The sequence below is a fragment of the Rousettus aegyptiacus genome, unplaced genomic scaffold, assembly GCF_014176215.1.
Source record: "Rousettus aegyptiacus isolate mRouAeg1 unplaced genomic scaffold, mRouAeg1.p scaffold_m13_p_4, whole genome shotgun sequence".
Lineage (NCBI taxonomy): Eukaryota > Metazoa > Chordata > Mammalia > Chiroptera > Pteropodidae > Rousettus > Rousettus aegyptiacus.
In genome coordinates this window covers 42,973,959-43,001,945 of record NW_023416307.1, presented here as the reverse complement: position 1 = coordinate 43,001,945, position 27,987 = coordinate 42,973,959, and the positions used below count along the sequence as shown (strand labels likewise).

General features: G+C 42.2%; 1 protein-coding gene across 9 annotated transcripts in view; it reads right to left on the bottom strand.

Moving 5' to 3' along the window:
* Positions 1-27,987, bottom strand: part of ST6GAL1 (ST6 beta-galactoside alpha-2,6-sialyltransferase 1) — a 109,054-nt gene that overhangs the window by 16,152 nt on the left and 64,915 nt on the right. For 7 of the 9 annotated variants that reach the window (XM_036218495.1, XM_016136271.2, XM_016136275.2 and 4 more), the window contains 5 exons: positions 24,482-25,130; positions 18,695-18,792; positions 7,343-7,441; positions 5,938-6,112; positions 4-3,462 (listed from right to left, as the gene is read on the bottom strand). In XM_036218495.1, coding sequence (XP_036074388.1) covers positions 3,221-3,462; positions 5,938-6,112; positions 7,343-7,441; positions 18,695-18,792; positions 24,482-25,079 — 1,212 coding nt within the window. In that variant the 5' untranslated portion in view covers positions 25,080-25,130 and the 3' untranslated portion in view covers positions 4-3,220. Of the gene's footprint in view, positions 1-3; positions 3,463-5,937; positions 6,113-7,342; positions 7,442-18,694; positions 18,793-24,481; positions 25,131-27,987 lie in introns of those variants that run through there. The other 2 variants (XM_016136280.2, XM_036218496.1) reach the window with 2 other exon arrangements.

Genomic DNA, 27,987 nt, shown 5'->3' with positions numbered 1-27,987 from the left:
AGCTTCAACAGCAGAAATTTATTTTCTCACAGTTCTAGAGGCTAGAAATCCGAGATCAAGGTGTCAGCAAGGCTGGTTCCTGCTGAAGACTGAATAGAATCTTCCGTACCTCTGTCTCCTAGCTTCTGGTGACTTGCTGGCAATCTCTGGCTTTTAGAAGCATTTCTGATCTGATCCTGGCCTTTGTCTTCACTTGACATTCTCCCCGTATGTCTATCCCCCAGTTTCTATAAGGACACCTGTCACATCGGATTAGGGGCTCACCCTACTCCAATATGAATTCATTTTAGCCAGTTACCTCTGCAATAAACCTATATTCAAATAAGTTCATATTTTGAAGTATTGGAAATTGAGACTTCAACATATGGATTTTAGGGAGATGTATTCGAGCCATAATGGGAGGCGGGCAGTTCATGGGGAAAAGGAATTATTCTTTCTCTCTTTATTCCTGATTCTCCTCAGGATTTTTATCCAAACACTTTGGCTATTCTCTTAGGACATTATTCCGTTAAGGGTCTTAGGCTTTTGGAAACCAAGGTAAGTAATTTCCTTTTATTTTGCTTTCTGTCCCTTCTCCCAAAGTATTGCATGAACAACAGCTTAGTCATTTGAATCCAAGCAAAAATTAAAAGGAAGAAATATCAATAAGTCAGTCGCTATTGCACAGATACTATTCTGCCACATAAGTGAGCATTCCTTTTCCTGGAGTATTGAAGAGGAGCTAGTTGAGAATTCAGGGATTCAAGATTCCAGTTATATCTTCTCTGGAAATGAGAATTGACAATCAGCAGTCATTCCCTTATCAAGTAAAACGACAGAACAACTTTTTTGTTTTTTGGTTTTTTTTTATAAAAAAAAACACATTTATTTAAAATTTTTACATAATCTTTGGGTAATTCAGAATTAGCTTAGGCATATTTCCAAAGTTTCTGAGTTTGATGTCTCAACTTCAAGCCATAGCTTATTGAATGGGTGAAAGGATCAGAGGACCTCGTAAAAAAGGATGAGATGATTACTGAAGGAAATAGAACATAGAATAAATCACAGAAATAAAAGTTCAGTAGACTTCAAAATCACACTTAATTTGATTCCTTATATTAATAAGTACTAAATGCTCAAATCTACCCAGTGTGTTCTCAGTGTATTGACCAACATCTATCTCCGACTGATGAAATGCCACCTTCCTCTGTACTCAGAGTTCATGATTCAGTGATTGTAATGAGTGTGTCAAATCAGAAAGAGAAGGAAGCCAAGAACTCATGGCCCCTGAGAGGCAGAAAAGACACAGCAGTTAGTGGCCCAAGTGCTTCTTTGCCCATTCCCAAGCAGAATCAAGCCTGGACCGCAGGGAGGAAGAAAGGCATGTCCTGCATCCTCTGCTGCCTCGGATGGCTCCCTGGGTATTCCCAACAGGGTAGTTGTCTCCCAAAGAGAGAGTTGATTCCCTAAAGATGGGGCCTCATTTCTTGCCTCCCTCAAAGCAGGGCATTGCCCAGGTGTGAGTACAAAGCAGGTCCTTAGTAAAGGAGAAAAGGAAACCACCATATACTGAGCCCTGCAGGTGCCAGGGATGGAGCCAGGGCAGGTGTGTCATGTTACCCTCACGACAGCCCTGTAAGGAAGGCTCATCACCCCCATTTCACAGATGTGTGGGAGTCCTGGCTCTATAGCACTACTTTGTGACCTTGAGCAAGTCCTTCACCTTCTCCACACCAGACGCAGGACCTATCCAAGGTGGTTCTCTACCAGGGGAGGGGATGAGCACATCATCTGGAAAACATGTTTACAGACCTCAGTGGAAGGGTGTCTGCCTGGGGACTCTGCCCTTGCTCCTCTGCTAGAGGGGTGCAGGTCAGGGCCATCTGTTCTACCTTGTGAGAATCTGTTATGATCCCTAAGGTATTGACCTCTGAGAGCAACTAAGTTCTAGGGAACCACATCCCACCTCCCTGAGAGACCTTTCACAGAAGACCCATGAAAGTCAAAGAAATCAGATTAGGATACTTTTAAAGGAGAAAACGCTTAGAAGTAATTTGGGAGGGGAAAAACTACTTTAACAGGAAAAAAACAAGATAGAAGTTAGGAGGATGTTTGGGGTTGGGCATTAAACAGGAAGAGGTGGATACAGTGTGCAAACCCAGCTAGTAAGATAGGGTCAGGCCAGGCCGAGCCTGAGGAAACCTGGTTTTTGGCATTGTACCTGCCATGAGGTTGCACTTGCTGCCTCAGACATGGGTAGGGGTTTTCCTCAAAAAATAATTTAAGCCTGTAAGTTAAGGCAGACCCTAGAGAGTAAAATGGGTAATAAAAGCAGAAAAGAAAATACAACTCAAATGACTCCGAAAATCTGCTTGGCATGTTTTTCCTCTTCTTCTAAAATCCATTCTATGGCCCCAACTCTGTGAAGTCCTCTATGACCCACAGGCACAGGTAGTGTGTGTTCCTCCCCGCCAGGGTGCACAGACCGCACAGCAAGCTCACCTCCCCACAGGCCCTCAGTGTGCTGAGCTCACTGAATCCTGCCTGTTTGTCACTCCCACTGAGCTGTGAGCAACTTGAAGATGGAAACTACACATTTCTGCTCTCCCATCTCCATATGGAGAGAGAGGGGTGTGAGTACATCAGACTCTTTGTGCATAAAAAGCATCCAGACAATGCTAAGGACTAGCTAAATCATCCAGTGATAGAAACACTGCCCCTCCTGGGGGCAAGGACCTTAGGAGCAACTTTGTTCTGGAGAAATCAAGTCTGTTTCTTGGACTCCATATGACTTACCTGCCCTCCAGAGCCACTCTTTAACAAGCATAATCATAATTTAGGAGAATTTCTTTAAAACATGAAATCAACGTCAAAGTGTAGAATTCAAACAATATAAGAGCAGTGGTTTGCCAGAAAAACAGCCCAGCTTTAGCAGTCATGGTAGGAAAGGTGGATCTTGTATCTACCCACGTGGCAGGAGAGGAGGACTGTCTGCTTCAGACATAGGTGCTAAGTGTGGCAGGAGGCTTTGGGCTCATGTAATTCTACAGCTACAGGGCAAGGGCAAGCTGGGTCTGGTTCCTCAGCCTCAGGCTCCTGAAGCTCCAGGGTTCTTGCTGACAGATGGCCTAGAGCATACTAGCAGGCTAGAAGTATTCAGGAACATGGTCATCCCAGGCCCAGGGTAGCCAAAAGACAGGCTGTAAAATGCCTGAGGGAGAAGGGTGAGGGGAGCCCATACTCAGCAGCGAATGCTCCGGAAGCCAGGCAGTGTGGCTTTTCCAAACAGGTAAATGTCCTCATCTGTGCCCTGGTTGAGATGCTTTACCAGATTCTTCTCAAAGAGGAGCGGGTGGTAAGCGCCCATCGTGCAGGCGCTGTCAAAGAATTTCTGGTAGTAGTAGCACATATCAGTCTTGCGCTTGGATGGGAGGAATTCGTAAATATCCACTTGATCACACAGTGTCATCATGATGATGATGCCTGAAGAGGGGAGCAGAGGTGAGTCCTGCCCGACAACCCACCCCATACCCTGAAACTCTGCCCAGTGAGTCTACAGCTCATGAGACCGAATTTGGGGACATAATCTGGGTTTCTAGTTATCACTGTGATTCTCAGTCTGAATCCTTCTGGTAAGCCAATCCAGCAAGCTGTGCCATGAGAGCCACTGAGCTCTATGCACCGTGACAGCCCCGGCACGTAGGCCAGGACCTGGTGCATGGTGGGTTCTACCTACCCACGAGTGCACTGAAGGGCCCCATCCTTCAGTCGATGAATTTATCAATGTGAATAAGCAATATGAAGAGAAAGGACAAGGTGACTGAGGAGACAGTACCATCACATGTGCACAGTACTTTTTAGCACTTTTATATCTCAGAGGAACTTCTCAGATGCTGCTATTTGAAAGAAGGTGTTTATTATGGTGCTTGCAGGAAACAGTGTGGTGAGAGAGACTGTTCTTCAGCTGAGAAGAAGGCTGGTTGGATGAGCACACCATGGTATACACTGACCGTGGGCTCTGCTCACTAAGGCAGGGGACTGGAGCCGAGGGCCTGCGGCCAGGTTAGTGTTCTTAGAAAGGTGGCACAGACATTGAGATGAAAACCCAACAAGAAGCAAGGGACTGCTGCTACCACCCGCACTTGTCCCCACCTGGCTCAGTCATCTTACGCAGGACACATCCTTCTCTGGGTCTCAAGTTCTTCACTTCCCCCAAAAGGGTGATCTACCTACTCCCCCTACCACACAGGCTATTGTTAGAATGAAATAAGGTTATGGCATTAAGACCCCTCTTGACAACAATAAATATAGGGAATCTTTATGAGGGAGCAGTTCCCACTAACAGAAAAACTATAAACTGCTAGTAGTATCTTTGTTCCAAAAGAATCAGATATGCAGACAGCCTTACCTCCATTTCTGGCTTCCCTTGGTCCAATGAGGACAGGAGGGGAAGATATCTCTGCAACTAATGGATGTAGGCACAGCAGAAGTGTTTCTAGAAATTATGGGAGGGAGCACTTCCTATGAGAGAGGGCTCAAGTAAACCTCCTAGAGCACTGGTGTGGGGCCTGGCAGAAGCTATGGCCATGAGGGATGGGCAAGGGAGGAAGACTGGTGGTGGAGGGAATGGCATGGGTAAAGACAGGGCAGTAGGGTGATGGAAAAGTGTGTTCTCCAAGGTGCTTCCACACTATTCCTGCTTGAAAGGAAGCACCCTCAAATGCACCCATCCAAAAGTTGAAGAAAGAGGTAGAACAGTGTGATATTATAAGAGCTCTTATCTCTTGCTATAAGGAGTACCTCTGATATTAAACACTTATTTGTTCATTTACCCAGGGAGTATTTATCACCGGGCTATCCTGTGCCAGACACAAAAAATGAATCAAACACAGTCCCCACACTGAAGGAGTTTGCAGTCTAGTAGGGAGGGTGGCCGGGCCCATCCGTGGGAAAGTGGTCCACTGCAGGGGAGCCAGAGGTGGAAGTGTCCCTCCTGGTGCACATATGGTGCCTAGGACCTCGGGGGCATTGCCCATGGTTCGGCCAAACTCAAAGTGAAAGGGAGGGAGAGCAGATGTTCCATGAGGGCCGAGGGGGGTGAAGAAAGTCCAAAAAGAAAGTCTGCAGCCAGCATTCAGGGGCCTCTTGTACTCTGACTGTAGCCTACTCCACATCAGCTCCCACAGCTCCATTTATGACCGCAGCCCAAACTCCACGCCTCATTCTTCTAGGGCCATGGTTAGGGTGTTCATTAGGGTGGATGATTTTTTTTGAAATTTTAAATAAAGTATTATCAATTCTTCCTTTTTCCTCAGATTCCAATATGGCTCTGCATGACATTATTACTGATCTTGTCCTTATTTAAAATTTTGCTATTTCATTCATCATAAAATTTTACATTGTGATGTTTTAAAAGATATTGTATTAAGATATTATTTTTCTTGCTACTGAATTCTTGGCAACCCCTTCAATTGTTGCCTGAGACAAGTGCCTCACTCACCTCATCACAGTCCCAGCCCTATTCCTCCTGTTTTCCAGCCTTCTCTCTTGTCTGTGCTTCCCTTTACTCTATCTCCGCCTGCCAAATCTGCCCCTCTCACAGGCCTGATCCAAAGCTACTCCTCCAGGAAGCTCTTGGACTGTCCACCTCGACAGAGTTCTCTCTCGTATGGCACCAGGGTGGTCACTCTCTCCTAGTACAAATTCAATGTTGCCTCAGACATCTGATTGAACTCTCTCAATGAACACCCTAAAGGATAAGAGTTCTATCTTATTAACTTCTGTATCTTAGCTAGAACTTGGCACAGTGCACAAACACAGCCAAAGCCTAGTAATTATTTAGTGAATGAATGAACAAACAAATAAATGAATGAACAAATGAATGAATGAGACCCCAGAAGAAAGCTAATCTCTTCTGGAAACAAACACAGGAGGTCTTTCCCCCAGACATGGACTCACCAAGCATCCCAGAGGATGGAGGGTTTGGCTGAATCTCCTCTGGGGAGATTTCTTGAATGATGTCCCACAGCTCCCAAGGCATCTGGGGCTTGAGGATGTAAAAGAGTTGATCAGGATGTAGCTTACGATAGCTCTTGTAGTTATCAAAGAATTTGTAGTCAGGATTCTGGTACCACTGAAAAAGAAGGAAATGGTTTCAGGGAGAGAAATATGCCAGTGCCACTGCTGCCCCCAAGGCAGTCATCCTCACCCAAGGACCCTGAGGGGAAGGTAGAGAAGGACCAAGGCAGAATTCTGAGACACAGCCCTTTCCTCAGAGCAGATTCCATACTTCTCCTCCCCATCACAGCTCTCACTTGGTAGCAGAGGGGACCTAGCATGTAGCCTGTGCTCACAGGGAATTTTGAGATTGGTAACCCTGAAATAATTTGACTGTAAGATCACAGAATCTTGGAATTATAACAGTGCTGAAAGGGGCCCCTAGCACTATCTAAGCCCACCTCTCATTTTTATTTTTAAAGGGGTGAAAATTGGGACACAGCTTGCCACATCTGTGGGTTCAGAGTCTTTGTCCTGACCTGGGAAAGTTCCAATTCTAAGAGAGATCAGTGCAAAACTATGGAAACTGAGATAGTGAGGATGCGAGGGATCACCAGGGTCTGTCAGCTATTACTGTGGCCAACTAAGAATGCAATGTCCCAAGAACAGTGCTCTCTATCCTTCCTAAAGCTATTCTCCTGTGGCCACTGCAGCCCACATCAGGTAGAGGCTAACTGGCATGCATGGGAAACAGTGAAAGGACCATTCCAGAGAGGCTGAGAGACTGGCGGGTCTGAGACTCCTGTCTCCTTCCCTGAATGAGATGATATTGCATATCTGGTCCTGTGCTTAGTAAATTAAGTCCTGGGACAGGTGACTTCCCCTCTACATTCCAGTTTACTCATTTTTAAAATGGGAGAAATCATACTTATATATACTTCCTTACCTTGTTATGAGAGTTAAACGAGAAGAATTCTTGAAACAAAGTATGGGACAAGTGCGGTAACATTATTTATAGGAGGAATAGTAACTACTGTCTACTCCTGCTGATAACTCATCAGGAATAATTGTATTAAGCGAATACGATCCGCCCCAGATGGTGAGAAGTCCAGCCATTATCACCCCTGATATATACTATAATTAGAAGGCCAGTACACGGTAATGCAGAATAGGGAATGAAGAACACTGGTATAGAACAGGAATACTTCTGAACTGTTGGTCCATATGAAGTAGGGTGCCCTAAATCTGAAATTGCCAGTCCTCAGGGATGGCCCAGGTCAGCCATGACTTAAAAAACTCAGAAACTCAGGAAAATTTATATGCAAACAGGAGACTCAATCCCTATTTCCCATGGACAGCCACTTACCTTTGGGATATCGGAATGGTAAACAGATGGGTCCCACACAATTAGAATTCCTTCATTGTATAAACTGTCTTGGAGGAAGCGCCCTTCTGTGGTGATTAACTGCAGGAAGAAATGGATGAATTGTCACTTGGACATTTACGTGTAAACATTTGGCTTGTAGTAATAACTGATGCGTCACAAGTATCACCTGAGGCCTCAGAGCACCATGTGGTTTGCAAGTTTTGGTGCCGCACTTAACTTTAGTGAGAAGAAGGCGAAGATGCCACTGAAACTGTGTGGACCTGAAAGAGCCTTTTGTCATAGTTGATTAGCCATAAAGTAAAAAGGGTTCCACTCAAACTTTGAGATTAATGGGACAAGCATACAATGAATGCGGCTCAGGTATACCCTACAGTCATACCTCATGTGGGGATTAAAGGGGTAGGGTTTAAAGTCAGAATCTCGCATACCTTAAACAATCTTTGGAAGTCCCTCAATCTCCTATAAGGTCCAGTATGTAGTATTTACACTTGGCTTTGCAGCTAATTTGTGAGCAAATCAGGTAATCTCCATAGTCCTTCATACTCATCAAATGGGGTACAGAAGTGAATGAGAAAGACAGAAAAGAGGCCCCAAAGGCTGGGTCCCTCTTAAGAAAGCCAAAACTGATATATGAGATTAGCTGTCAAACATTTACACACCATGATAGAAACATAGTACCTCTCATAAGTCCAACACAGCCAGCCAGTGGTTTCTGCGGCATTGGAAAAGATGGCTATGTCTGTGGTCGAGCACCAAATGAAGTATTGGTTTGTGTGCAGGGGCTATGGTATATGCAAAACGTGCATCTTAAATCATGAGAATCTCTCCATGCTGGTGAAATGCTCACAGGAGACCTACTGGGGACCGGTCACGACTCCTCTCCTCTCCATCTCCATATTCCTGGGCTCCCAGACTGGCCTGTGGTAGTTAAACCCACTTAGGTAAAATGTGACTGTGATAAGACCCCATAGGAAAACTTTGCTGAATCAATTTCGCAGAATGTATTAACATCCTTTAAAAGTATGTATACTCTTTGACTCAGCAATTTCTTTTTTTGGCATTTATCCTAAGAGAATCCAAATTCAAGGGGAAAATTATGCACAGAAATGTTAATCAACTTACTTATCAAAATAAGAAATGTGATAGCAATGGGTGAAAGATACTAGAGTTGGATACTGAAAGACCTGAGTTCAATTCTTGGCTTTGTAGCTAATTTATTGGTGACTGTGAGCAAATTGGGTAATCTCTCTAGGCCTTCATACTCATCAAATAGGGTACAGAAATGAATGAGAAAGACAGAAAACGGACTCCGAAGGCTTATAATGAAAAAAGTCAGGTCCCTCTTAAGAAAGCCGAAACTAATATATGAGATTAGCCATCAGCTGTTCACCTTAAAAAGCAGGTGGGTGATGTTTCACAGGTGGAAACTGAGAACAAATTACAAATCATATCAAGAACTGACTGAAAATGAAACCAAGAATTAAAATGGTAATCCCCTCCCACCTCAATTTCTCACCATCGAGAAGGAAGAGACCTAACCAATGTGCTAGCTGAAGAAGATCTATGGGAGGTGATGGTCTATGTATAACCCAAGAAACAGCAATTTACCATGAGCCTCTAGGGTCATTGGGCTGCCTCATCTCCATAGCTTCTTCCAGATGTAGAAAGGCCCTGGGAGCCTGGAGAAGATAATCCCATTTCCTCAGTATATCTTTGAGACAAGAAATGTTGGTGGTGGGCCCACCTTAACCAGGGTTTGTTAGATTGTACTGGGTGCAGTCACATGGTGCCAGGGTTAGTATGGCCATAAGGTAAGTGTTAAAGGACAAATGAGAATAAGCCAAGCCAGGAGAATGTGACAGCAAGAGGGTAGCTGTCCCAGACAGAAGAAACAATATGTTCAAATCTCCAGATGTGAGAGTATGTGGCAGAGACAGGTAGGTGTCGCCGAATAGCCATTCTCTCTTCCTTGGTAATAACACTTCTGATGTTTACCTCAACACATGGCTATTTAAAATAAAGACTACCTGAAATGGAAATTTCCCAGCCTCTCTTGGAACTAACTAAGTATGGTCATGTGACAAGTCTGGCCAATGGTAGGTAAGCAAGTGTGACTTCCAGGAAGTGTCCTTGAAGCCAGGGTCAAGCTCTTCCTTGTTCCTTCCTCTTTTCTACTAATTTAAAGTGGATGTGATGGCTGGAGCTTGAGCAGTCATGTTGGACCATGAAGTAGAAGTCACATGGTAGAATGACAAACGCACAAGGTAGTAGAAGCCTGGGTTGCCGACACTCTAGAACACCATATCAGCTGTGAAATGTCTGCCTCTGGACTTCTGGGTTTTTTTTTCACATGAGAGAGAAACACATTTTTATTTTAACCTAGTGTTAAAAGGGTACTCCTGTCGTTTGCATCCAAACCTAATTCTAGTTAGTACAGTGAGTAGCTTGTGTGGGAATTGCAGGTTTTTTAGTTGTGGCTCAGATGCAAAGGGAGAGCTAGAAAAGATCAGAGAAATGTAAGCAGGGGCCATGCCAGGGAACTTATGGTTTCTTCAGCAGATTTTGGGACCAGTGAAGGCTTTTAAGCAAGAAGGATCTGAACAGACTAGAGTTTTTAGAGAAAAGGAGACCAGATGGATGGTGCTATTGTCACCTAAATAAGAAATAATTGAAGAATAAAGAAAAAGAGTTACAACTGTCAGTTGTAGACTTGCAGAATAATTGGATGTTAAAAGTGAAGGAAAAAGGGGTCAAGGGTGACTCCTGGACCTCAGGCTATTTCCGAAAGTGAGAACACAGAAGAGCAACTGGTATGTGCCTGTGTGGGTGGAGTGGAAATTTGGAGTGCGAAGATGAGACAAATGGCCTAGACTTCTACAGCTGAGAGGCCGTAGGAACTAGGAATGGAATCCATGTCTTCCAACTTTAGGTTCTATCTATCCTCTTTCCATGGGGACACTATAACTCACAGCACAGACATTAAATGCTGTAGTCCAAAGTCAGAGCAGGCATCCTGGCAGATGGGGCTTTTAAAGATTGAGCTGATGACAGTGAGGCCCAGGGGACGGTGGGCCTCCCTCTCGTTTTTCTATACATGTCTTCCAAGACAGAATTCTACAGCTTCACTCCCTACCCCCATCCCACTTCATCTCCCCAAAACCAGATGGCATATTAAAAGCATAAATCTTTTCTTGAGCTATGCTTTTCTGTGCAGAGCACTGATGCCAGGTGATTTACATATACTCATGAGGATTAGAGATAACTGGGATTTTTATAAATGTCTCCTCCTGCCAGAGCCCTTCACCAGAAATTTTCTTGGTACTCCAGGCAGGAAGCCAGTGGCAACATCTTCTGGCACCCTGAGACTTTCCCAGGATTTGTGTATTCCAAGAGAGATACACAAAGTTTTCACCTTTATGACAAAGGATAACAGCAATAATAACGACAGATGCCATTTAATGATGCTTATTCCAAGCCAGGTGCTTTCATCCACTATCTCAGTTCATCATTATTGTAGCCCTAGGAGGCAATTATTAATATGCCCAATTTTACAAATAAGGAAACAGACTCAGAGATGCTAAGTAACTTGCCCAAGCCATATAGCTAGTATGCTGGGTAGTCTGAACTGAAGCCCTTTTGTATGGCTCGAGTCCAGAGTCCACACTTCTACACACCATACTGCCTCACACAATGGCTCTTCCAAGGAAATGGCAAAGAAAGCCCTTGATGAAGGGTATGGAAGTCTCATGAGAATTTTGCTTTTTGTCTGAGTTGTCGCGTGTCACAACTGGAACATCCTCGAGAGACTACATCCAAATCCATCATTTTCAGATGAGTAAACTGAGGTCCAGAGAGAAGAGACTCTCTGAGGCTTCAAGGTGAGTCTGAGGCACAGCCAGGAGGTCAGCTTCCACTAGTGTTCTTTCTGTTTCCACAGGGTTGCATTCACAAACCACAAGATAGTTAATCAAGCCAGAATGCTCTCAAGATCTGGGCCACCTTTAGTTCTCACTGTACACAATGGGCAAATGTCATTCACTTGAGCTACTTGAGCCAAATGAAAAAGTAACCCACGAAACTGAGAAGAGGTAAATATAAATGCTAGTTTTCTCCCTGAAAGGAGAAACAAAAAGTAACAAGGGCTGAGATCAAGAAAGGGGAGAAGCTATAAAGCACCCCTCAACCTTAAATGAACATGACTCTGGTAGCCCTTTATGTGAGATTCAAAGAGTTTCTCAAAAAAAAAAAAAAAAAAAAAAGCCTCAAAACTACTCAGGGAATTGGGAGACTGTGTCTAACTCACTCTGCAGTCTTAGGTGGGTCACTTCCTCTCTCTATGCCTCACATGGCTTATTTATAGGACATTACCTTCCTATAGGCCCTGCCCAGGTACCCAGCTGTGCCCATACAATATCTCAGTCTGCTAGTTTTCCAACTGCAGCAGAAGGGACTTGGGAGAGAACAAAGCTCCTCTCAAATGTACCTGGTACTTAACTACATGCAGTCTGACCTGAGTTCAGGGATCCCGGGGGATCTCATGGTGAGGAGAGTAAATCATTGCCAGAGCAACAGATCCCCAAGGAACACCTGCCAGGAAAAGACTGCACCAGGGACTTGGAGTGTTGCTGTTTAGCAACCTGTTTAAAGTAACCTTTCCAGTCATAAATGCTCACTGCAAAAAGTCAGAAAGTACAAGAAAAGAATGCATACACACACACATATATAAAAGAAAATACTAACCATCCATAATTGCATTCTTCAGATATTACCACTGTGAATATGTTGGTATTTTTCCCCTGTTATGAGCTGAATTGTGCACCCCTCTCCCCCAATGCATATGTTGAAGTCCTAGCCCCGAATGTGGCTATACTGGAGTTAGGGACTTCGAGGAGTTACCTGAGGTGGAATGAGGTGATACGGATGGAGCCCAAAACTGATAAGACTAATGTCAAAGGAAGAGACTTGCTCTCTCTCTTCATGCACTACATGCACACAGAGAAAAGGCCATGTGGAGACACAGAGAGAAGGCAACCATCCATGAACCAGGAAGAGATCCTAACCTTGATGGCACCTTGATCTTGTACTTCTGGCCCACAGAACTGTGAGAAAACAAATATCTGTGGTTTAAGCCACCCCATTTGTGGTATATTGTTATAGAAGACCTAGGAAACTAATACACCTTCCCTCCGTGTGTGTGTGTGTGTGTGTGTGTGTGTGTGTGTGTGTGTACACATATCAGTATATCTCAACTAAAGTGTCTAGACTTAGTGGTTTTGTAAAACTCACACAACGATCCAGGTCAATGCCTTCTCGTTTATTCCTCATATTTCCAAGCCCCAAACAGGGTATGAAAAGGAAGCTCCAAGAGGTTATGTAACTGGCCAAGATTACATAGCTAGGAAGGGATGGAGTTGTGATGCAAATTAAGGTCCGTCTGATATTTTCCCACTATACTAGGCAACATTCAAGTTAGTGCTACAGGAAGACAGACAAGGGGGTGGTAAGGGTCTTGAATAGATATTAAAAATTATATGGAGGCTCTGGGCCTTAAGGGCAGGCCTGGTCATTATAAACTGAACCTGGACAGGAGGTGCTCTGAGAGAAGGGAACCACGAATTGGAACCCCCACAAACTCCAAATTAGAAGGGCCTAGCATCACAGGACATCATCGAAAAAACTACAAAGCATTAGAAGAAGCAAATGTTGGAAAGTACATAATGTCCAAGCAAAAGATTGACAGAATAAGCTGTGAAACTTATTTACAGTGAAGAGAAACTGAAGGCAGGACTGATCCAGGTAACTTAGGTACATATAATTTGATTATATAACCTCAGTCTTGGGCCGGGTGTGGATGAGAACTACAAACATCCTGAACTCTCTTTAGTAGGTTTGTTTTATGTGCAGATATGTAAAGCCATTTGCAAACTATTATAGATGTATTATAAATTAGAGCAAACAAATGAATGTACTGAAGTTGTTAGAAGCAGGCTTCTCACTGTGAAAGAAGGCGGAATACAAATACAGAAGGGGAAGGGCAAGGAATACTTTCTTTGTGGATACACTGAATTTGGTTGGAGGTATCAATTTGAATCTATCACTTCTGAAATAGGCATATTTGCATGTCTATGCATGTGTCTATGCAGATGTGCATTTATATATGTAAATGATAAATACATATATATATATGTATTGTTGATATATAGGTATACATATGTATGTGTATATGCATGCATACATTTCCTAGCTCTACCTGCTAAAAGGGCAAAAAAGCAGAAACCTCAGTAGGCATGAATGCTCCTACTGCCCAGACTTGGTTTTTAGTACCATTTTTACTTAAAAGAACCAGAGCTCCTTGGGAAAAAATGACAAATCATTGGTACGGGGAAATAAAACCTCCCCAGATCTTTCAATGCTCCTATAAAATGCCCTAGATTCCTGAGACTCCTTATACATCATGAGAATAAAATCTTGTTTAGTTAATTGTTCTGCTCTAATCCAAAATATAATAAAACTTTTCTTATCTCCCCAAGAAGCCAAATGGTTATAGCCCAGACTATGTCTAGGTAAATATAGAAATATTGCAAGAGACCTGGAAAACTGGAGCAGGAAGAGGCCGGGAGCTTAGAGACATCTTTAGGTGAGTTTATTTGTATATCAAAGGGCTGGAGTAAGAAAGGGACCCTTTTCAAGAGGGGAAGAGGATAGCTACCTCTTGCTTTAAATAAGCAGGGGGGAAAATCACTTATATTTTGTGCCTTGCATATAGATTATCTTGCTACTCATGTAGGATAATTAACTTGGCTCTCATTGCATTGCCCTACAAATAAGGATTTGGGCAAAGAGGGAGTAATGCATTTACCATTTGCTGTAAGGTATTTAAATAAGAAATCTGTCTCTGATCCAAAGCGCTCTGTGTGTACATTCAGGATAGAATTAGCAAAGATGAACTATTAAATACACAACAGATAGGTACAAAATGAACTGGAACATAATCTTGCTATGCCAGAAGGAACAGGAGTGTTAAAAAAGAAAAAATGATGAGAGCATGCCCGTCACAGGGCAACAAGAGCCAGCTTGAAGGAGCTCCCAATGGCCAAATCTGAGACAATTTGAACACCAAAGTAATTCAGAACAGGAATGAATTATAAACCACTGAAAAAAATAGGAATCTATGAGTTTTTACCAATAATAAATAGAGAAAAACAGGAAAGAAGGAAGGTAGTGAGAGAGAGAAGGAAGGGGGAAATAAATGGAGGAAGAGAAGGGAAAGCTTTGTCTACAGTAGAATTGTGAGTGCCAACTTGATGGCGTGGAAAGCTGAATCTTAATGTCTTAAAGGGCAAAGAAAGGCTATGGAAATATTCTAGATTGAAGGAGACTAAAGAGGTATAACAACTAAATACAATACTTGGTCCTGAACTGGATTTTGTACTAAAAAAAATATATGCCATAAAAGACATTATTACATCAATTAACAAAGTGGAATGCAGACAGATTAGAGTATGACACCAATATATGTGGAAAAAGTTTATAACTGTACTTTGATTGCATCAGACGATAGTCTTAGGAAATACATACTAAGGTATTATTTCAGTCAGTTTGAGCTACTATAAGGAAATACCACAGACTGGACAGCTTAAACAACAGATGTTTATTTCTTACAGTTCTGGAGGCTGGGAAATCCCACACTGAGGTACACTCTGCTTTTTTGCGTGTGGTAAGAACATGAATTGTGATATCTATCTTCTTAAAAATATTTTAAGTGCACAACACAGTATTGTTAATTACAGGCACAAAGTTGTACAGCAGATCTCTAGAACTTATCCATCTTGCACAACTGAAACTTCATACACATTGAACAACAACTCTCCATCTCTGCCTCACCCCAGCCCCTAGAAATCACCGTTCAATAATGCATTGCTATAGAATATTGCTCAGCCTCAAAAAAGAAGGAAATTCTACCATATACAATAATATGGATGAACCTGGAGGACATTTTGCTAAGTGAAATAAGCCAGACACAGAAGGACAAATATTTCATGATTCTACTTATATAAGGTATCTAAAATCGTCAAATTCATAGAAAAAGAATATATTCTGCTTTTGCACTGTACCTTTACTACCTTAGTAGGGGAGTGGGGTCTTTCCTCTTCAACTAAACTGAAGCCATTGAGGGGAGGAGACCATTACATTCTCCTGTTCTTCCTACATACAAGGCAGAGTCTTATGGGAGCTTATTTGCTCGACTGAATGGCATCTGGGCAGCTGTCTGCACACCCAATGCATGGGCCACACAAGGAAAAGACTGAGAGCAGCTCTGGCATGTTAAAAAACACATATGACCCAGAGCTTTGAAATAAGCTGAGTCCAATATCAAGTTACAGCTTCTCTGGTTCTGAAAAATATCAGCAACCTAGACTGTTCCTGCTGGCCGAAATAAAAAAGTCCTAGAACTCATTATATTCATTGTGTCTAAATTTTAGCTCCCAAATCATGATGCTAAAATACTATATCAAGGGTGTTCCATCAAAATCACCCAGCTCACCCTAGCAGTATTTATATCTGTGTTGATGAAAAATACCCCACCCACCACCACCTATCCAGACACCCATCTGTCAGCATCTTAAGAAGGGAAATTGGAGCTTAGGGGATTTATAGTACTGCCGAAAAACAAAGCTGGACCCAAATTCCATGGCTATTACATACTTTCTGCACTACCCAGAGCAACTCACATAAACTCGTTTTTTTATTATCAAATTTATTGGGCTAACATTGTTTAATAACTTTACATAATTTCAGGTATGCAACGTTACAATACAACATCTCTGCAAAGAGTTTGGTAAATACGAGGTACCAGAGGTAGACTATAGACTCTTTAAGCCTCGGTGTCCTTGTATAAAATAATGGTTGATAATCACACCTCACAGGGTTGTCATGAAGATCAAATGAAATAAGATATGCATGGCCCTTAGATAGTAGAAGAATTTAATAAGTAGCATTAGCTATTATCTCAGGATAAGCCCCATTAAGTGATCTGAGAATGTCTTGGTTAAAACTTAGTCAGCACACACTATGACCATGCACAGAACATAGGTTTTCTTTCCACAAACTGTACAAGAGCTTCTAAGGAGGCCACTGGGCCTTCTTACCCCATTATCTTCTCCTTCAGGCCCACTGGGCACATCAGGGACTCAACCGAGTCTCAAGAAACCTTCCTACACTTAAAGTCAGAATCGAGTTTATTTAAAGATGCACATTTCGCTATATACAGCTAAATATATATAGCTATATATAGCTTTCCTGTTGAATCTCATAACAGCTGGCACATACATGCCTGAATAGATCTGCTGAAACTTCACAGTGTGACACCGTTCTCTATAAAAAGCTATCTTCTTTCAGTAAGAAAATCACCCTTTTGTTTCCTGTGAATTTGCCACAGCCTAGATGCAAAAAAGCCTGTCCTGTGCCATGTGAGCAGGGGTGGCGAAGTGAACAAACTCGGGCCCAGCAACCCTCAGAAGACAAATGCTGTCAGGAAGAGCTCTCCATTTAGGAAGAGAATAAGCTACTTGAAGGCAGAATTTACCAAAGCAACGACTAGTCCTTCAGTGACTTCTGGGTACCAGCTGCTCCGTATATGCAGTGGTGGGGACTCAGTTTGCTCATTCACAGAAACAGACACAAAATAGCTGGGATAACCAACCAGGACAACAGATAGACAGGATAGACTGTCGGCTTCCTAGGATATCAAGATGAGAAAGGGCAATGGTAGGAAGTTATCAGTCACAGTTCAGTATCTCAAGAAGCACTGTCACAGAGCTGCCAATGACAAGGGTGTTAAAGAACAGCCCAGAGGTGTAGTGCTACTTATGGAAGGAGAGGAAGGAGGGTCAGTGTGCCTGAGGAGGACCAGGAAAGACTTTATTGAGCATGGATAGCGTACCCTGAGAAAATGGCCACCCTTCTCTCAGCTGTGGAGATCACAGAACAATGTGAAAGTGTAGGGAAAAAATGCATATTCAGTGAAAAACTAAGCATTGCCTGCAGCATACCCTTTCTCCTATCAGATTCTGATTCTATGGAACCTACTTTACAACTCTTTGAAAATTGCAGCTAAGTACATACAAGCTTACTCAATCTTGCCCAGTAGTTTCAATTGACTTCCCTTCCTCCTCCTGTCCACCTCATAGAAAAAAAACAATTTTATTCTTTTATTCAGAATTTGTACTGTTTTGACTTTTCCTCTGAACTAGTGTTAACATCTGCCTGGTTCTCTCCTATGAATAAAATAGACTTCTTACCATGTGTTCATGTTTATATCTATATGAGTCATGATATTATTTTTTTTCCTAAAAATTACCCTTTAACAGAAGTCTCAGCTTCTTTCTGCTAGGAACCATGCAAGCAGCCCCAAGCAAGCTGACCATTCCTGCTGGAAGACAGCAGGCCCATTTGCCTGGGAGTTGGGAGGGCACAGTGATTTGCCAACAGACACAGGCAGGCCTTCGAGCTTCAGTAGTGACCATCGCCACCATTTACAGAGCAGTTGATACGTACCAGCCTCTGAGTGAAATGCTCCATGCTTAGTAATCTCACTTCATCCTACAAAGACTCTGCTTGGTAATTTTTCTTATTCTCCTTTTACAAATAAGGGAACTAAGGTTCTGGTGCAACTAACGGCATTTCTAATCCAAGCCCTGCAAAAGCCTCCAAACTGTGTCTCTCCGTCCAGTGCAGGGCTTCTGATCAGATGGAAGCCAGGGATGTTTACGAAATGCAAATTCGGTTATGCCACAAAGAAGAAAACCAAATGCAGCCCCATGGCTTGGCTCCTTCTTGCCTTCAGCCTCATTTCTCACCACACATACCCCCACATACACTTATCTCTTCCTAGGCCCTTGTACTCCTGCTCCCTTCCACACACGACCTTACCTATCCTTTGCCTCTTCTTAGAAAGCTCATCTCACCCTTCTTGTTTTCTCCTTCTCTTTCTACACAGCTAAGCATTACCTCCTTGCTTTTTTCTGACTTCCCTCCCTAAGGAAAATTTCCTTTATGGGCTCTGGTGGCACCTTGGCCCTCTCCTTTGTAGTTCTCTGTTGAAATGTTAAATTTCTTTGTATGATTATTTGATAGTATCTGTTAGCGACACAAGAATAGGACCAAGTTTGTTCTGCTTATTATTGTATCCTCACACTCATCTCGGTGTCTGTACACTTACATATTAGAGTAGCTAACGTCTACCGACATATGTGCCAGGTACTTAGCGCCTGGCATGCATTTTCTCACTTATTCCTCAAAACAACCCTATCCGCACATAAGAAATCTTACCTGAGAGTTCATCAGGCGAATGGTGGTTTTCGTGCCCACATCGCGTTGGAAGTCAGCTGTGGGTGCTCCATTAAACCTTAGGACTGCGTCATGATTATCTATTAACCACAAGGAAAAAGAAAAGAGGTGGTGAGTACCAGCAATATGCAGAAAGAAAGGTGTGGAGGGAGAAGCAAGAGAAAAGGGAGGGGCAAGCAAATAATACTTCCCAATTTTTATCCCACTGTGGTATACAGGAAGAAATTATCATGTTTGTATAATGCAATCGGGTAAAGTTTATAGAGAGATAACCACCTGTCTGGCCACTACACAGGCTAAAGAGGTCCATATACTGGCATTCCCAAAATCCATTCAATAACACCAGTATGCCCAGCCATAGCAGAAAAGTGAACAGGGCCAGTGGAATCACTATTCCAGTTATGAAAGCAGCAAAACCAAATACTGTCTTGGTGTTACCAGTAGGCCATACTTCTATCCCTGTCAGAAAAATGAAGACACTCTCATAAGCTTGCTCTAACCCACAAGTGCAAAGCATCCCACAGCACTATGAAAATTTTGCAGTGCTCAGCAAATGGGAGGGATTCATGAAACCACTCCCTAACTGTTCCATTTAGGAACCGAAAGCCCAGGAAGCTTCACAAACCTGGTGGAGGCAGAGATGGAACAGAAGGTCACAGAACTAAACTAAACCCCCATATTTTTCATTTAAAAATAATAAAGCTCTTTGTTAGAAACAATATCCTAAATCCAGCCAAGATCAGACAGAATATCTTAAACTTCTCACGTCCTGGTTCTAGTTCCCTATCCTTGCAGCTATTTAAGCAGAGTTTAGAAGACTTGTAGATATTGAGCAGCAATTGATGCGGAAAGGAACTGATAGCTTTTAAGATCCATCCCAGCCCTAAGCCTCTGTGATCCTATGAGAGTTTATCCCAACCTTACTTGACCAAGCAAGTTTAAGGTTCACCACTGAAATCTGCAGATATGAAGGTCAGCCCAGTCCTCCGTGGATCTCTTTCTCTCTGTGTGGGTTTATTTTGGGTAGTTCTTCATCCGCAAAGGGGCTTCAACAGAAAGAAGGAAAGGAAGGGAGGTGGGCATTTGGCTCAATACAAGATGATCTGAACGGAGAATGAATACCCACAGAATTAAGGGATAAAATTCTCCCTCTTGGTTGTAACGTATGTACTAAACCTCAGGAATTTAAACATCTCATTCACAAAAACAACCCTATTTTCAATCCTATGACAAAATCTTATCAAAAACATTTGAAAGTTGCAAGACATGTGCATAGTCCAAACTTTATCAGCTTACAGGGCAGGCACACTGAACTGCAAATAAGGTTTTAAGTACATCTTTCACAACTCAGATTGCAACAAATCTTGTCAGAATCAGTCATTGATTTCAAAAGTGATCAATAATAGTCACACTAGAAATGCAGATCCTTCTAAACTCTGTGATTAATAAATTGGGCTATGTTACAGAGATCCTGCAGGATCTCCTTCGGATAGAGTGATGATTCAAAGAATGCCTCTGAGCTGAGACCCAAAGAGTGACTGGGCATGGGAAGGGCCCAAGGAAGTATATTTCGGCCAGAGTACACAACAGTGTCAAGACCACAAGGAGAGAGTAAAGACTTAGCTAGAGACAAGTGAGGAGAAGAATAAAAGATACAGTTAAAGAGGTTGGCAGGAACCAGATTACACAGGCTGTGGAGGCCAGATATAAAGTTTGGATTTAATTCTAAGAAAAAAAATCAATCATAGAAGAAAGTTGTAAGACAGGCCACTAAATTGGGCTCATGAAGAAAGGAGATAGGATCCTTGTTTACCAAACCACCCGTTGCCATTAGAGGCTTAAAAGCTTTCAAACTCAAATAGGCCTCCGGGAAATCACAAGGTGAAACCCACAGCTGCTAGGATCCCAGCAAACAAACCTTGCTGTAAAAAACAGGGCCACCACTCCCCTTTAACTTAGAATTAGAGAACAGAAAAAGCTGCAAATTAGGAAAGTAAAAAATAACGCACCACTATATATGCACATGATACAACTGCATGCCTAGAAGATGCAACAGATTCAACTCATTAGTAAATTTGTGAACACAACAAAATCCACTGTCTCCAGATATAGTAACTCTCAATTGCTAGAAATTATAATGAAAGAAATTTTATCACAATTTGAACCAAACATTTTTTATATTTTCAAATTAGCTTAATAAATCATATAACCATTTGTGGAAGACTACGTTCTGATTCTAGTTAACAAAACTAAATATATAGTTCAGGGTTGCCAAACTATGGCCCACAGGCCAAATCTGACCTATCCTCTGTTTCTGAAAAGTTTTACAAGAACACGACCAGGCCCATTCACTTCCTACTGCCTGTGGCTGCTTTTACATCACAAACAGAGAAGTTGAGTAGTTGTGAGAGACACTATATGGTTTCAAAACCAAAAATATTTACTCCGTGTCCCTTTACCGGAAAAGGTTGCTGAATCTTGGCATACACAGTCATGCTTTCTGAACTCCACAATCCAAGGGTGTCTTCTTAGTCCTCACTCTGCCCAAAAGATCCACCTGCCCAAACTCCGTCCCCCTTTGCCTTCCATCACATGGTCCCCTCCTGGTTCTCCTCCAGCCCTTCTCACTGGCCTTTCTGAATTTTTTTGCTTGTGCCTGTTCTTTAAATGTAAACTTTTCTCTAGGCTTTCTCATCAGCCCTTCTTTCTAGACTACAACTATCACCTCAATACAAGTAACTACTAAATCTGATCTGCCACTCTGACCCTTCTGTAGAAGCAAATACCAAACTGCACAGATATTTATCCAGGGAAATCGGCAAATACTTCAGATGCAGCGGATCCCAGACAGAACCTGTTCTCTCCAGAGCCACTCCTGGGTGATATGCTATAGCCGGCCCTCAGGCCAGAAATTCTGGCTCCTGACTCTCAATCAAGGTCATTTCCAGTTAGACACCAAGTTCTGTGTCCTCTATCTCATGATGCTTCTCAAATCGGACCTGTTTTTTCTACCACCACTACCTCCGCTCAGACAGTGCTGGGCCATCTCAGCTGGATGTGGCTACAGTCCCTGATAAAAGAGATGATATAGCAGTCCCAACAGAGATGGACTCAGAGAACTGAGAAACTTCTCCAAAACGGACAGAATCCCACCACTCTTGCTCAAAAGACTTCTAGGGCCCACCAAGGCCAAAAGAATGAAACCCAAAGTTCTTATCATGACCATCAACATTCTCTAAGAGCTGAGCCCGAGGCCACCTTCCTGATCTCATTTGTCAGCCCTCTGTACCCCATGAGAACAGACATCCCAGGATTATTTGTGATGCCCAAACACACTCTGTACTGTTTCCCATGCAGCCTTTGCCCCTTGCTTTTGCCCCAACTCAGAATGCTCTTCTCCTTTCCTTTAGGAGAGCAAGTTAGTAAGAATATCAAAAGATTTTTTTTAACCTGATAAGGGATACATCTTAACAAACACTGTGAGGCACAAGAGCAGAAAAGCTAAGTATGGGGCCTTTGAGTCAATGACCAGGTTTCAAGGCCCAGTCTTCTGTTCACCATTGTGTAACCTCCTTAAGCCTCAATACTTGGCTCATCAAATAGAAACAATAATAATACCTACCACCCAGGAATGCTGGGAGGATGAAAAGAGCAAATAAGACATGTTAGACACACACCAGGTACAAAAAAAACATCACTCTTATTAGTTAGTTACATTTAAAAAATATGCTATTGTTTGAAATGAAAATTAAAAACAAATCTAAGATAGTTTACATGTATCAAAATATGTATCAAAAATAATTGAAAGTGACTGAGTCCACCATTGGCTGATCTGTGGGACTGTTAGTGACATGGCACATTATCACAACATCTCTGGGACACGATTTTGCAATGGACAAAGACATAGCCATAAGTTATCTTACTTTCTCTCTATCCTCATTACTGAGGATATTTCCCCTTGCGAGGGCAGTAGTAGTCACTGAAACCTTGTCAGCAGTACTATTGGTGAGAGCAAACAATTTGAAACCATCTGCTATGTTCAATAGTTGGGGATAAGTTGCACAAAATCCAGGTATAGTTGAAAGGCTAGGGGCCCAGCGAGCTACCTAATACTCACAGGTCTTTAAAAAAAAGGCCTTTCCTTTCCCTTCCCTCTTTATAATCTATATAAAGACTATATGTAGTTTTTTATGTTCCTCTTTAGTATACTTGATGAATCAATGAATGGATAAAAAAAATGAATGAATTCCTTAAAATATTTATTAGACCAAATGCCCAGAGGACATATCCTATAAAAGGTAGAACATTTAAAGACTAATGTGAAATTTTTATTATATCTTAGATCAAAGTCTTTCCATGGAAATACATATTTAAAATTAGAACTGCACTCTAAGATTATTTTAATTAATGTTTACTTAAATCACTAAACTTTTATAAAGTACATAAAAATAAAGATTATAGCTCCAATTTATAGAAGTATCAGGCTCTGCCTTAAACTTTAACACAGTCCCAGCCAAGCAGACAATGATAACTTGACATGAAGAGGAGAATCAGCTAACAACTTGGAATATTCTAAACATTACCATTGTAGAGAAAAAAGAGGAAGAAAGAAATGTACTTCCATTATGGATGAACAAAAACCAACCACATGTAGTTTCTAGAAAACAAAGTCCTAAAGAAACCAAAAAAGCCAAAGTAGAGAAAGGTGGGGCTGGTTATCTTGGCAGCTTTTATTGGTAAGTGCTGTTTAGTTGAGGAGGTACAAAATGTGATCTCACCACTTCTTTCTGCTCTACAGATTCCAATCTGATTCTACTTTTCTACTTTTGAAAGCCTGTGCTTGGTTTCAGACTATTTTTCCTGGAAGTCATATGCAAGAAATAAAAAAGGAGACATATGACCTCACCTGTTCCAGTACCTTCCAGAGCCTGAAAGGGAGCAAGGCTTCCTGTGCTTTGCTTTCTTTAGGCTGATTCATTTCACAATAATGGAAAATACATTCTCTCAAAATAGGGGCACTAAAGAGTATTAAGCAAACCTGTAATTCTGTGTTGTATGCATGTTTATAAGAACGGATAGGATTTCTATCTTTATGAACTATAAGATTTCAAGAAAAGAAAGTTGATACATTCCGACTAGTGATTTTTTAACCTTTTTGGGTCACGAACCCCTCTGGGAATCAACTGAAAGCTATGGACTTTCACTCTGAAGAAATGCACTGACTTACACACATACACACATCATGCACACCTAATCACAGATATTTCAGCATGCAATTTTAGGGATTCATGAACTCTTGAAGGTGGTTCATTCACAGTACTGATATTCAGAATTTCTGTTCTAATCATTATTTTCAAACAGGAAAGCTGAAAATTACCCAGGTAGTTGAGGTCAGAAGAGGTAACTTGCAAATTTCAGGAACTGAAGGTACAATAGATATCTATACTTTATTTTCAATGTCAATTACAGTGTTTTGCTTATTTGTATCAGTAGAACTTCTTTTAAAATGAAATCTTAAGTAGAATACCAATATTTAAAACAAATAAAAATAAAGCTATTCTAATTGATAAAGATCCTGGGAAACTGGATCCCTACTCTTTTAGCTTGCCCTGTGGCACCTCTGGCTCATGGACAATCGAAAAACACTAACCTGGGCCGGCTCTGCTAGTCCACAGAGATATATCACAGTCTCTAGTGCTGCCTGTATGCCCAGCTACTCAAAATGATCACTAGTGGTTCAGATAATAATCTTAACACCCCAGAACCCACCTATTTCTTGGCCCAGTTGAGAGGACTTCAGAGATCCTGCTGACGAGACAACGGCACACCTGCCCCATGGCCCAGCCTTGGTCCTAATTTTCTCCTTGGGCAGGTAACCCTCCCATTCAGAGGTGTTGAAGGGAAAATCTGTGGCCTCTACCATGGATACATTTACTTGGTCTCGGAGGTGGCAGAGCAGGGCCTCTGCACTAAACTTGACACCAGGCCCTGGTCCCTTGTAGGACACTTTGTACTTGTTCATGCTCAGATAATTCTTCCAGATCTTCTTCAGCCTGGGGATAAGGTTTTTGGAAGAGCTGTCCTTGTTCCACACCTGGAAGAAGGGTTCCAGCTTGGTCTTGACTTGTTCCCTGCGACTGCTGAGGGCCTGGCTATTCCTGTGGAGATCCTGGGTGCTGCTCGAAGGTACAGGCTGGGAACCAAACCCTATGGACAGTTTTTCCAAACTCCTCATCACCTTGGTTTCCAATTTAAGGGTATCGTAGAAACCCCCTTTCTTCTTCTCTTTCCACATACAAATAACTGCAAACAGGAGAAAGGCTAGCACACAGTAGCTTAATTTTTTTTTCAGGCTGGTGTGAATCATAATGAAAGATTCATTCAAGGAAGCCACTCTGTTCTGAGCAGGAAAACAAGCCTAAAAAAAAGTAAGACAGGCAAAAAATGACATAAAGAAAATATGCAAGTATAATAGGGAAGAGGCAGGGTGATGAGCGGAGCAATGGATTTAGAGTGATGAGATTTGAACTCCAGTCCAAGTCTACCATTCACCAGTTCTGCACCTCTTAAAAAAAAAAAAAAATCACCCTCAGTTTGAGCTTTGAACATAGAAAGCTGTCCTCAGAGACTCCTTTCTTCTCTGTGTTCTCCGCTATTCCTTTTTACACTCTGAATCTTAGTTTCCTCTTGTCTTGGTCTAGCTCCCCAACTGCGCTCTGAGTTTTTTGAGATCAGGCATCACATCTCACACATAATTCAGTTGCTAGGACCTATCTGTTAAATGAAGACATGTATGTTTGAAAAACTAGAAGAAAAGGAGAAGCAGGCTAACTGGTCTACCTTCTAAGAACCCAAACTCACTAAAATCCTAAGGGGCCCAGCATCCTTTTAAAGTTGCCAGAAAGAGACCTCTCACCATAGACAATGCCATAGCTTTGTGATGCATCTCTGTAAGGTTGTGGTGTTGGACTTCTATGTGAGAAGAGCAAAGGGGAGTTTCGCAACATAACATTTATGGAGCACCTTGTAAGAGTGCTATCAAGCAACAGGAAGATGAATCATTTCACAATAAAGGATAGCAAATCTTGATAAGGTAACAGACTAGTGACAATTTCAGGAAATGAAAAAAAGGTACATTAAGCACACAGATGTTTATTTCATTTAATGTCACCATGATGTGCAAAGACCATGAACTTTGAGAGTCAGAGAGACCTGGGTTGGAATACTGATTCCAGCACTGATTAGCTATTGAGCTTAGAAACTGAGCTTTAGCAGGGTTACAAGGGCTTCACCATAATGTCACAGTGCAGCTCTGTGACATATAGCTCCAGCGAGTACCATGTATACGACAGTCTAATATGAAGGGCATCTCATGGGCTGTTCAGAAATGCCCTGACCATCACTAGTCATTTATAAGCTCCATTTTATAAACTAGACACCTGATGCTCTGAGTAGTGCTGAGCTGAGTAAATGATATCACTGAGGTTCCAGGCCAAGTGCACTAAATTCCATAGTCCATGTCCTTCTTACTACATCCTGTACAGAAGTGTTGAAAGTTCTGGTAAATAAATTTTACAAAGCAAACAGAGCCTGAATAGTCCTCCTTATATCAGGGTAAAGATCTACTTCATTTTCCCAGAATTTATTGTGTAACTGAATGGAAAAATGAAAGCACTTTGAATTCAAACAATGTCTGTATTTTTTGGAAAACATTAAATTATTTCCTAAATAACTGGGTTTATTTGCTGTAATGAGTCTAAGCGATCATCCCACAGAAGTCTACAGTCCCCTCCCATGGAGCCCGCTCCTACGGATATCAGGTATACGGTGATAAAAGAACTGGACGGGGTATTCACAAAACCTGGGTTCTCATCCCCATTTTTGGTGACTTTAGGCAAGTCTCTTAACCTCTCTGTACCTAAGTTTCTGCAGAGTAATCATCTCTTCCTTACCCAATTCACAGCGATAGGAGGACCAAACGAGGATGGTGTTATCAGGCCTTGAATGAGGTAAATGTAAGGGCACAGGAGGTGTTCTGTGTAGAGACCAGAGAGCAGCCCCTCAGATGAGGGCCATGTGGAGGTGATATGGGACAGTGAACAATGACAGAGTGGAGCACTGATCGTGATTCATCAACCTGAGCTTCTGGTCCTTCACCTGAGACTCTTTAAGAAACATCCAGACCATTCTTGGAATCCACTGGCAGTACCAACCAGACAGTGCTTCCCACCACCTGAGACCACAGGAACCAGTGGCTCTGGGGAGGATGGGTTCCTGCCTTGGTCTGCTAAAGTTTTGAAAGTGATGAAATGTACAGAGGGAGAATTCGAACATGAGATTAAGAAATGAGAGAGAGGGCTCGTTGCATCATCAGAAAACTAAGTAACTCGATTTCCTCAGACACCCAGCACAGCTAATGCATGACTATGACAGCTGAAGAATAGAGGAGAGAGTAGCATTTAAGAACCTACTATATATAGTAGATACATTACTAACAACATTTATTTCTTGCTAAAACACTATGGGATAGATATGGAATAAATACCCCTGTTTGAGGACATGAAGAAATTGAGCTTTAGCAGGGTTACAAGGGCTTCTCCAAAGTCAATAGCTAATCAGTGCTGGAATCAGTATTCCAACCCAGGTCTCTCTGACTCTCAAAGTTCATGGTCTTTGCACTAAAAAGATAAGCATCTATGGTAAAGAACAGTAAAACGTCAGTGTTGACCAAACAAGACTCAGAAATTACAGTCACTAGAGAGACAGCACAGTCACCAGACAATCACAGAAGGACCACCCTCACCATGAGAGCCACAGCACCCACTACCCATGGGCGCAGTTTACTATTCATTTATGAAACCCATTATAAGGCCATGAAATAAGTAGGGCAAATTTTATTACCTACATTTATAGCTGAAAAACTCAGGTTTTTAAATGTTAATAATTTTCAAAGTTGCATCAGCGATTTGGAAACGGTGGAACTGGAACTTAACTTGTATGTGGATGAGTGAAATGAAATAGGAAGTAGAAAGGTGAGACCTGATTCATTGTATAAAGAGCTGAGGCTCAGAAGGAGCTGTTGCTAAGCTTCCTGCTAACACCTGCTCTCCAAGATTGAGTTTCCCAGGAAAGAAGAGCTCAGCCAAACACCCAGGCACAACACGGTCCTGCAACTTTAAGACAGCCTCAGCCTAAGGCCCTGGGCACCATCGCAGGCTCAGGACATTCATCTGAATCCTCAAATCAGGGCTTCTAATGATGCCCAAAGTCCATCG